We start from the raw sequence: 12683 nt of genomic DNA, 5'->3' as shown, positions 1-12683 counted from the left end.
TTAAAAGAAGTAACAGAAGGTAATGGCAGTTACAGGAAGAGATCGGTTATTAAAAAAACAATAAATAAACATTAGAAAAACTAGGTAGATTAAGATTCTGACATTCATTTGCCACGAATAGCCTTTTTTAAAGCTAACATAAATTCAATGTAACGGATTTTGGTACAAGGCTCCTCCGAAGATCCCCGTAGTGGGGTAGTGTGCCATCAGTGCTACTCGTGCGGTTCACTGTAGTCATTCATTAAGGTTCACTTTCTGCCATCTGACTTTCTACCCTCTCCTAACAATTGTCTCAAAGTGCAACTGCGATGATGTTTTCCTCCTGTCACACCTTTCAAACCTTTTGCTGTCAATTTTCGCTTCACAGCTGAATGACCTCATAGGTCCCAGCGCTTGGACTCTGGCTTAATTCTGTATTCCGTCCACATATTCCATATATTTCATGGTGCAAAGATCAAAGAAAAAAAAAACGAAGTTCTGTACTCACTTGAAGAAGGACAAGAGATTCGAGGGAAATTCATTCCAGCAGAGGTTGTAAGTCTGGCGCTTCTCGTCGTTACTAAGATGGCTGCTGCCGTGATTTCCGTTGTGGTGGTGCAGCGTTTGTGAATGCTGCAGATGCTGTTGATTCTGTTGATGCTCCTGATGCTGATGCTGCTGCTGCTGTAGCTGAGACTCCTTCTCCTTTTCCTGCTGCTGCTGCTGCTGCTGCTGCTGCTGCTGCTGCTGCAGGGGATTGTGTTGGTGAAGGTGTTCGCTGCTGCTCCCCATCCTGCTGCAAGAGGGATTGAGTCGCCCTTTGAGATGGCCTGCCCTTCGACTGGCTCCTCTTCCCTTCGGCCTCCGTCGCTTTAAGAACCCACCCGCCGGTCACCCACCATGCTGCAAATCCAGAAAGAACAACCACATCAATAATAATAATAATAATAATAATAATAATAATAATAATAATAACAGTGATAACAATTCAAATTTATATGAGTTTAATGTTGTTTCACATAGCAATAAATGCACACCACACACACACACACACACACACACACATATATATATATATATATATATATTCTATATGATATATTATATATATAATCTATATAGTATATATTATATCTATATATATAGTAGCGTCCAATACGAGTAACTCATCTTTCATTGGTGAGATTCTGGGTAATGTAGGGCACTGAATTGAAATTTTTTACAAGCTTTCAAAATGTGGACGAGAGAACCAGTAGTATGAAACCAGGCCGCTTTCCCCGACCTTTCTCCCTTGCTTTCATATGCGAAGTAATTCAATTCTTACAGCGGCGAAATAAAAGATTCATCGTCAGCCATTTATGCAAGAAAAACAGAAGAGCGCATGCGCACTAACTACGCTCGCCCCGTCGATGACAGACTGAGTAACAGTAGTCATATCAAAACCATTTTTTCAGGATTCAGGTGTCTGACACTAAATTCCCCTTCTGTAAGTTTAGGCTTTTCCTTACGAAAGTCAGTAAGTAAGTAACCTTTTGATTATATGATGAATATATATATATATATATATATTATATATATATATATATATATATATATATATATCTATATATATATGAGTCTGATCACATCATCGTGATTCATATATACGCATTAAGCTATAAATGTCCTTTAATATCTAATTCGCTCTACCTCAGAATTAATATATTTTCCTATGTTAACTGAAGGGGAATTTTTAGTTGATAATTCGTCGGCTCCCTGGGCCCTAAACCTAGGAACCCAGGAATCAGGACATACAATGAAGCGCCTGTAACCACTCAGCCACCCCACGAGAGGACACAAGTTTGACGCCGCCTCTCACCTACAAATCCCTGTTATATATTATAGATGAATATATATAATATATATATATATATATATATATATATAAACATATGTATATATATGCGTTTGTGTTTGTGCGTATTCACAAACATTATGCTACAAATTTAGTTTTAATATCCAATAAGCTCTACTACGGGAATATCACAGAAAAGGGAATTATAACTGCCAAACGATTCGGTAACTGGGAGACTTGAAGGCGGACAGTATTGATTAACGGGATATAAGCTAATAATAATAATAAACAATAATATTCTTTGTTTCAGCTCATGCTGACTCTTACTTTTTATTTTTAGCAAAAGGCTAGGCCCACTGCCAATAACTGGGGTAAACTGCTGCCCTTGCAGTCCTTACTTTTTGAGCGAAAAGGCTTTTTCTGGGCCCACCGCATATGACTGTGGAAAGCTGCCTTGCAGTCTTACTCTTTAGTAAAAGGCTAGCGACCACTGCCAATAACTGGAAACTGCTGCCTTGCAGTCTTACTTTTGAGCAAAAGGCTAGGCCCACCGCATGACTGTGGGAAACTGCTGCCTTGCAGTCTTACTCTTTAGTAAAAGGCTAGGACCACTGCCAATAACTGTGGAAACTGCTACCTTGCAGGTGGACTTTTCAGTCAAAGGCAAGGCCCACCACCTATAACTGTGGTTGATGACATCAAGGGCAAGCGGTCGTAAAAACCCTTTGCCACACTATATACCATGCCTGATGGTGTAAAGAAATGCTCATCAAGCAACCGACCCTTTAATGTAGGGATAACGGTGGGAAAGAAGAAGAAGAAGAAGACTTATGACTGATAAACAAGAGTCGTTGATTCATACTGTCAGGCCGTTCGAGTCCCCCAGTTAATGACTCATTTGTCGGTCATAATTCCCCTTCTGTGATATTCCGAAACGACATTTGTAGCTTAATGTCTTCGAACATAAAAATGTCACGGTGTATGTGATAAACGATTCACAAACACACACGCACATAGTTTTATATATATATATATATATATATATATATATATATATATATACTATATATATGTATATGTATATATATATATATGATATAAGTTTTATAATTATATAATTATATACATATAAGTATAAATAAAGAGATGTAAAATATATATATATATATATCTTATTATATATATATATGCGTGTGTGTATGTATGTAGCTATACATATATTTATATGTATATATATACCTGGAATACTATGTCATGAGAGATATTTTAATAATCTATAATTTATAACATTATTTTCTGGGTCGAGAGGCGACTCGTGTCTTTATTTCCTCTGAGCCTGGTTTTCAGTTCTGTTTTGTTATAGTACAACTCATACCACTTAGATTTTACCGCCATTGGATGGCAAAAATAAGACGCAAAGCTACACCATCGTCACTAATCAGTTGAAATTTATGTTCCGTCTCTTCCTAGCTTTGACTGAGGACGGAAGAGAGAGAGAGAGAGAGAGATGGGGAAGGGGGGAGAGAGAGAGAGAGAGAGAGAGAGAGAGAGAGAGAGAGAGTGAGAGAGGGAGAGAGAGAGAGAGACGAGAGAGAGAGAGAGAGAGAGAGAGAGAGGCAGCAGAGGAAGGACCAGACGGGGCTCGCGAGTCATTTATGCGATGCGGATGGCAATAAAAACTTGCTCCCGTATGGAAAAGGCAAACAAAGAGGTACCGAGACGATAAACATCAACATCTGGAACAAAGCCATAAATTGCCTCGTATGAGCACGCTAGCGGCCTTTTCACAAGAAATCACACGAACACTTACTTGCCCCGCCATGCCATCCATCCATCCACCCCCACTCAAGGATGCCGCCACCATCTACTGGGGATTTACATTGCACGCGCCTATGATGTCACGTGTGTTATTTACATGAAGAGCATTACCTATATAAATCCACATACATACATAAATATACACACATACACATATGCATACAGTATACAAATACACACACAAATATGTGTGTGTGTTTGTGGATGTAGTATACATGTCGAAAACCTGTTTACGTACAGATTTTTTCCCAAACCTATCCAATCATATCTTGAGCCAGTCAAAAGTAAACATAACTGGTAAAAATGAGCACTTGGTTTATACACACACATATACAATATTGTATATATGTGTATATATATATTATATCTATTATATATAATATATATATATATATATAATATCTATATAATGTGTGGTGTGTGTGTGTGTGTGTGTGTGAAAATAAATTTTCAATTATACATGTTGTGAGTTTTTTATTAACAAATATTAAGCCACAAGTAAGTACCGTTTAGTATAGAATTTTGTTATAGCTTGGGAAGATCGAACTGGAAAGGATGCTTTTATCCACTTTGGGGATTTATTTCTAAGTTGTAATGAATCCAATATTAAAAAAGATTTTTTGTGTCTTCTTCATCACTACGTACACACAGCCCGTGTGCATATATATATATATATATATATATATATATATATATATATGGTATATGTATTTTATATATATTATATATAAATATGTGTATATAATAATATATATATATATATATATATATATATCTATATATATAATATCTATAATATAAGTATCTTATATGTACTATTTTATATACTATTTTATATATATATATATATATATATATATATATATATATATATATATAGTATATAATATATATATATATATATGTATAATACACACACACACACACACACACACACATATATATATATATATATATGATATATCTATCATATATATATAGTATATAGTAACTATGTATATGTATATGTATAAATATATATCTATATATATATATATATATATATATATATATATATATATATATCTATATATATATTATATATATATTTATGTATGTATGTATGTATAGTAGTTCTTCTATTCTACAAAATGTGGTCTTTATACTATGAGACGCAAGAAGACCAAACTTGATACCGCGGATTCTGAGAAGCCCCATCGGTCAAAGCAGTGCAAAATGAACAGCACATCAATGAGCGACACTCCTTTTATTATTTTTATTTTTTTTATTTATTTCCCTGCAAGTTAGCGACAACGGCTATTCAAAAAAGGAAATGCCCTGTCATCCCTTGTAGGTCAGCAGTAAGTTGTGATTCATGACCACCTTCGTTGACCTAAGATTGTGCTAAGTCTCCAGGTAGCAAAAGGGTCGAAAGAAGATCAATTAAGGCAGCCAATTCAAAATATGAACGCGAAGTTACGTTTGGAGGAAGGAAAGGTAGGTAGCAAACCAAAGGCAATAAAGTAATAATTTGTGGTGCAAATAAAAAAAGGCTTCTTAAGAACGAAGAAAAACAGCAGTAGTTTACAACATATACCTCCTCACTTAGAAATACACAACTACCACCAATTAGCCCAGCAATTTCGACGGTTGAGTGTTTTGACTCGCTCGCTGTTTTAAGGGTCAGAAACGGCCGACGCGATTGGTCAACATCAGAGTCATCATCATGGTCATCGCGCGGTGCAGACACCGGACAGGAGAGAGAGAGAGAGAGAGGAGAGAGAGAGAGAGACGGCAGGAGGAGGATGGAGGAGGAGGAGGAGGAGGAGGAGGAGGAGGAAGACGAGAGATGATCGCGTGACCCAGCACCATTTAGCGCTTTGTGTTATGACTCACTTGCACAACGTTTCGTTGTGTTCTTATACCCACAAACGCCAGACAAGCACAGATCAATATAACCACAGCATTCGCGCTAATTCTTTCTTGGCCCTCCCACATGTTTTGAGCCTCTCTCTCTCTCTCTCTCTCTCTCTCTCCAAGGAAACTTCATTTATAAACCGAATCTTTACACAGAAAAACTTTTCCTGATGGATGCCAAAAGTATTCAGCATAAAATCTTTACTGTATATTTGTTCTGTACTGTGATGTGGTTTCATGGCTTGGACTTTCACATCACAAGTAAAACAGAAGTCTGAGATCACAAATCAACCCATATAATTATTATACAACAAGTGGGCACTTTTACAGGAAGACGTGCTGTCTTATATCTGAGACTCCGCTTTTTTCTCTGCGTTATCTTGGTCATAACTTGTTTCCAAGTTCAAAGGGAAGTATAGACATCACTTTGGAAAAAAAAAAAAAAAAAATTATACATTTTCTTAGGCGCAAGTCAAGACGTCGGTTATTCACTTGTTTATTTTTCCGAAGAAAGAAAAAAAGGAAAGAGCGCTTCCGGTGGAAGAGTATTATTTTCATAAATCAGAATTATTGTAATTATAAATACACCTTCTACATGTTAGAGAGAGGAGAGAGAGAGAGAGAGAGAGAGAGAGAGAGAGAGAGCGGTTGCTACCATGCGATACGTGTAAAACCTAGCGTGTTGCAAGGTAGCCTGACACATCCGCCCATAGGCTGTGTGACACTCTGAAGGGACCGGATCTGACAACCGATCCGCAACAGAAATGTAAATAGATATTTAGGTGAATAAAGATGGCCTCCATTACACGAATGTCATTTACATAGCAAAACATGAGACTTTCTCTCTCTCTCTCTCTCTCTCTCTCTCTCTCTCTCTCTCTCTCTCTCTCTCTTTCTCTCTCTCTCTCTCTCTCTCAGGGCGTCAATGCTTTAATTAAGTCAGAGAAATCTAGTGTCTAACATTTAAAAATAAGAGAGAGACGAGAGAAGAAGGGGTAGGAGGAGACGAGAATTGAGTGAGAGCGAGGAGGAGAGAGAGAGAGAGTATGAATCATCTAAAGAAATTACCATGAAATTCAGGGTAATAAAAACCTTCATTCAAAAGGTGACTGTTTACCATGACCGAAGGAGGCGTCATGGCCAAATAAAACCTTAAGCTATAATGAATCACCATCATTATCTTGGGCCTAAAGATTAACTGGATTAAAATAAAAGAGAACTACAGAGGAAGAAATGAAAATTTCATTTCCATAAAGCCGAAGAGCCGAAATTCTGACGTCATCAGCATAGCGGCGCGGCTCTGTCTCGGATGGGGGATACAAAACCACTATGGTGCCGTCTTATGATGACTAGGAGCGTCATATTTTCAGTCATACGTCCGGCACATAACAAAAGAGACATCTGTCACCTATATTTTAAGGTAAAATCACATGAAGGTAAGCATCGATTGACTGAGGCGAGGCACTGAAGGATGATCACTGCTCAATTCTCATTTCGTTTCGCGCTCAATTCTATCCAGATGGGATGGTCGATACCTACCACTACATATAGCCAGTACTTCAGACTGCAAACTAAATATCTCCCATTCAATTATTGAGTAAACAATATCAATACTATTATGGAATTTACTATGCCAACTATGATAACGAACAACGATAATAATTATAATAATAGTATTGGCAGATTTTTTTCTCCAATCCATCAAAAATGGTAGTCGTCAAATCTTAAACAGCAGCCTGAGAAACAACGCATCGCGCCTGAAATGGCGCTCGGCAAAGCCCAATGATCATTCCCCGGAAAAGGTAGGTAGCATGCGGAGGTAGATGGTGATGGGCCGATGGAATCCTCATGCAGTTGATTCTCTCATCAAATGATATCTTCCCGCCCATCAATCAGGAAACCTGGTCCTTCTACGTCGACACGGAGGGGCAACCCTTCTTCCTCCCATGCTTCCCTCTATTCCCATCACAATGGCTAAGGAGTGGATGGGTGACCAGTTATTCATATGATCTAAGGCTTTAAAAGCTATAGGGAAGAAAATTAAAATGGACAAGAAGTAATGCACTTTATTTTCCTCCTACATCAAATAAGAGAGAGAGAGAGAGAGAGAGAGAGAGGGAGAGAGAGAGAGAAACCATCAGCTTGCGTAGGGACGCCAGCGAAGGAAGACTAAACCAAGTGGGAACACTCATGAATACGATGCAAACAACACTAATGTGTTCTGTGTTGTCAAACTCAAAATACGAATTCGGTGTCGCTATCATTCTCAAAGTACGACCAAAGTCATAGAAGAATTCTACAAAAACAATTTTACGCAAAAACCATTATTGCAGTATCTATAGTTAAGCATTTTTTAATGACGTTTGCAGAAGTAAACACTACCGTAGTCATTCAACTCAAACATGAAAAGTGTCAAAAACAGGTTTGATCATCCATTGTATTAATATAAGGAATACATATCTGGAGGGGAGGAAAAAAATCTCCTAAATATCCAGTCTCGCGTGATTCTGTATGTAGTAGCTATGCATATCACTGACGAAGAAGCTGACGATAACAACTGCCGTCTGCGGTCAAATTAGACAGCAAAAGCTTTGACACTATTCCAAACAAGATTCCATGCTCTAATTCAATTCCAAATTTCTCCCTTCGTTTAAATTCGCTTCATTGACTGAAATAAAGATAATGAAGGAGGAGGAGGAGGAGGAGGGAGGGAGAGAGGAATTTCCGTTTTGAACTCCTGATTCGATCTGTTACAGCAACAAACGGCCAGTACCAGTTCCAGGCCTCATGCCAGGGTGCAGGGCCGCCCCTCCCTAAGCCCCGGGTCCCCCTCACCGAGGTGGTCTTTCCCTGCCGTTAGCATGTCGTTAACCAGAAGACAATCCCATAATGCTGTAGGCCATCCCATCGCATGACAACCCAGCAATTACAGATGACAATTTCAATCACGGTTCAATCAATAATGGATTATTTGCTCGTCTTCGGACAGACAGTCTGGAGGAAGATGGCCCATGAATTATTCTTCTGTTGACATGTGGCATCTATCATTCATACGCCGATAGCAGCGCTCAGGAGCCGATTTCTCTCTCGGTTCCATCTACCATCTTCCTCTCCTCTTCATTTGTTGCAAAAATGTTAGCTTTTTACAGAAAATGTGAAATTAAGGTTAAATTATGTACTCAAGAGTTGTTTTGTTACGAATTTGCATTTCCACCACACAAATCCAATGATACATACATACATACACACATGTATATATGTATATATATACATATATATATAAAATATAATATATATATATATATATATATATATATATATTTTATATATATATATATATATGCATGTAGAAACACCACAAGAAATAAAGAAAAAGGTTTGTGCCTGACCGGTTTCGTCTATTCAGACGCCATTGTTCTGGTACAAAATAGCTAAGGGTAGAGAGGATATTACAGAGATCTTCAAGCTAAAAATACGGGCCACGATGTTATGTAAAATCTGCGTGTATGTGTATGTATATATATATATATATATATATATATATATATATATATATATATATATAAACCCGCCTATAAAACACTGATGAATGTGTATAAATCCGAACAGATTAAAATCAATGTATTCAAGCAGTTTGTCTAGATATTTAAGAATACTGAGACCCTACGTATTGAAGAAAAGTGGTACTGCATTATGTAAAACATTTTATGAGGAATGAATGAACGCGAAGTAAGATAGCATAGAGAGAGAGAGAGAGAGAGAGAGAGAGAGAGAGAGAGAGAGAGAGAAGGAAAAATTACAAAGTACTGTAATACGATTACAAAAAAAACATCGTTAACATGAAAATGATAATAATTAGAACAAAATAACAAGAGGAAATGATAAGAGAGAGAGAGAGAGAGAGAGAGAGACTCGAAAAACGAGTAGTGTAATAAAAAAGGAGGGTCTCTGATTATGCTACTAACTACGAGCAATTTAACGCCCGTTGGCAAGGATGAAATTTCAATTCCATATTTTCCAGTCGTTCCAGAGGAAGGAAACAGCAACTATGGTAGCTTTCGACTGCATCTGTTGCTGGAATGACGCAATGACGTAGTGAAGGCTGTAACCCAGTACCGCTACTGTTCACACTCTTTGCTGAAGAGTCAGACATGAGTTTCTGAACATTTCGTCGAACTGAATATAATATCCAGAATTAGGCTGGAGATATTCTGTCGCATTTCGATAACAAAAAAGTAAATTTTGCCTTATATAGGACGAACGCTGTCACTGGCTAAGTGAATATATATAATTATATATATATATATATATATATATATATATATATATATGTATATATATATATATATATATATATATATATATATATATATATATATATACTATATATATATATACAAACACACGCACACACACACACACACACATATATATATAATATCTATATTATATTATATATATATATATATATATATATATAGTTATATATATACATATATATTATATATATAATTATATATATAATATATTATATATAGTATTAATATATAATATTATATAAACAACCACCTATATGAGACAGTAGTAAACTTAATTTTGTATTAGCAATGATTTTAAATTGTACGCAATATTTCTTATGTCAAGAAATACGTATATAAACACGTACACAGGCACACATTTTTATAGTCATAAATGTATGTGAGTAAAAATGTTTATAAAACTTGACAAAAGTAAAGCAGGAAGTGCACTAACGCACGAAGCGAAAGGGGCAGGTGTACTACATCAGGATTCGTACGAAGAAAGAGTGGAAAAATGCGCACTGCCATTCCCGCAACGGGACCAAGCATTAAATGTAAGGCAGCATCCGCACGGGCGCAAAAAAGGGAAGTTCGTCAGCGTGCACACACGGTGACAGATGAAAGTATTTTAGCATCCAAACAGAGAAAGCCAGAACAAAATGCGCATTGGCATTTGCAGAGATGCGGAGCGGTAAGTATGTTGTCATACAGAAAGAGGTATATGTATTTCAGAGTCCATGTTGAGAGAGAGAGAGAGAGAGAGAGAGAGAGAATAAATTCACGAGAGCATTCCCAAAGAAACAGAAGCAGATAAATGTATGAGAACACACAAACAGGCATAGAGAATGGCATAAGTGTGTGTTGATACACTTACACAGATAAAGGAGGAGATAAATCTACATTAGAATTCACACAGAAAGAGAAAAGAGGTGGATTTATGTGAATCGTTATCACTAAATACAGACACACACACACACACACACGCAGAAAGGGGTAAAGTACGAGACTAATAGAGCGGAAAGAAGAGGGCTTTAAGTGTAGACTGTGAGCAATGACACAAAGAGTGAACAAAGGTTAAGGCGAGCAAGCTCTCACACGAACACACACAGAGAAAAGGTAAATGTCTGTTGATATTCACGGAAAAAGAGAAGGGGTCAAATACACAACAGCGCTCCAACAGAGGGAGAGAAATATGTGTTTGTAGTACATGAGCATTCACCCAGGCAGAGAGGCAAATAGGAAAATGCCCGCTTACACTCACAGAGAGGGAAAGGGCTGCATGTCAGTTAACACTCACAGCAGAGATACATGATACTTTAACACTCACACACAGAAAAAGAGTTAAATGTACGTTGAGAGAGAGAGAGAGAGAGAGAGAGAGAGAGAGAGAGAGAGAGAGAGGTTTGAATGTACGTGAGGAAGGGGTATTTGTACATCGGCACTCTTACAGATGGAAAGGATGTACGAGAATGAGGTAAATGCACGTTTGCAATCGCATACGCACACGCACAGAGTGGGGGAGGCGTGGTGGGGGTAAATATACATTAGCATTAAGAGAGAGAGAGAGAGAGAGAGAGAGAGAGAGAGAGAGAGGAAAGGGTTAATGCACGTTAGCACTCTTATAAGTTCACACATACAGAGAAAGCGGTGAATCTAAAGTTAGCACTCAGATCAAAGAGAATCAGGCACACGAATGTTGGTATTCACGCAAAGACAGAAATATGTGAAGAAGGTGAATGTACGTTAGAATTCACAGAGAGAGAGAGAGAGAGAGAGAGAGAGAGAGAGAGAGAGAGAGAGAGAGAGCACAAACGACACTAAAGGCGATAAGCCCTTCAGAACGACAAGAGCGAAGGCGAGCATGAGAGAATCAGGAAGGAACTGGAAGCAACAAAACATGAACAGAGAAATCCAGTTTTCCAGACACTACTCGAAGTTGGTCGGCGAGAGGTAGCTCGGTAATATGAAATGATAATTAACAATTAACTCCAATTACAAGTGATTAATATCATGGCAACTGTGGATATGATTCATCCTTCTTCATTCTTCTTTCCTCCATTTGCAAGCGATGGAATCGGCAAAGCCAATAATCAGCGGATTAAAGAAGGAACAGGAAACAGCTGAACCGAGAGATGGGAGATGGAAACATTTTATTCATGCTGTGTTTGCTCCTGTTATCATCACATTTTCTGGCTATTCCTGCCTTTATGAGACGTGTCCTATATATATTAGTATAGATATATATATATATATATATATTATATATATATATATGCGTTGAAATACATATGTATACAATACGTACATACACAGACACCCACACGTATATATATATATATATATATATATATATATATATATATATATATATATATACCAGTTTGTTCTACCATCGGAATTCCAATATATGTTAATCGAAGGGGATTTTTTTAGTTGATAATAATTTCGTCCTCTCGTGGATTTGAACCAACACGCGGAGGAGAAATCGGGACTTCAGTGACGTTTTTGCCGACTCGGCCAATTGGATATTAAAGGAATTTGTAGCTTAATGCATGTATATGAATCACGGTGATGTGATAAAAATTCATATATAGTATATACATATACATATACTTATATATATATATATATATATATATATATATATATATATATATATCTATATATATATATATATATATATATCACTATATAAATTATGAAGTGCGTATGCAAAGGAAATATTAATTTTCCCATGGTGTCAGACTAGAATTGACAGAAGACTTTGGAAAGGGTTTGAAGGGAGGCTGCCCACGAATTTATGGCAATGCAGATTTGCTTAAGCAAGATAACAACGCTAGATATACACACATATTCTC

At 37.1% G+C, this 12683-nt stretch overlaps 1 protein-coding gene across 4 annotated transcripts in view; it reads right to left on the bottom strand.

The window, feature by feature from the left end:
- LOC135220526 (protein bric-a-brac 2-like) overlaps positions 1–12683 on the bottom strand; it is a 485115-nt gene that overhangs the window by 39301 nt on the left and 433131 nt on the right. For all 4 annotated transcript variants that reach the window (XM_064257703.1, XM_064257704.1, XM_064257706.1 and 1 more), the window contains one exon: positions 488–882. In XM_064257703.1, coding sequence (XP_064113773.1) covers positions 488–771 — 284 coding nt within the window. In that variant the 5' untranslated portion in view covers positions 772–882. The remainder of the gene's footprint in view (positions 1–487; positions 883–12683) is intronic.

This window comes from Macrobrachium nipponense, chromosome 2 (assembly GCF_015104395.2).
Source record: "Macrobrachium nipponense isolate FS-2020 chromosome 2, ASM1510439v2, whole genome shotgun sequence".
Lineage (NCBI taxonomy): Eukaryota > Metazoa > Arthropoda > Malacostraca > Decapoda > Palaemonidae > Macrobrachium > Macrobrachium nipponense.
The sequence above is the reverse complement of the archived record's forward strand: the minus strand, read 5'-3'. Positions and strand labels throughout refer to the sequence as shown.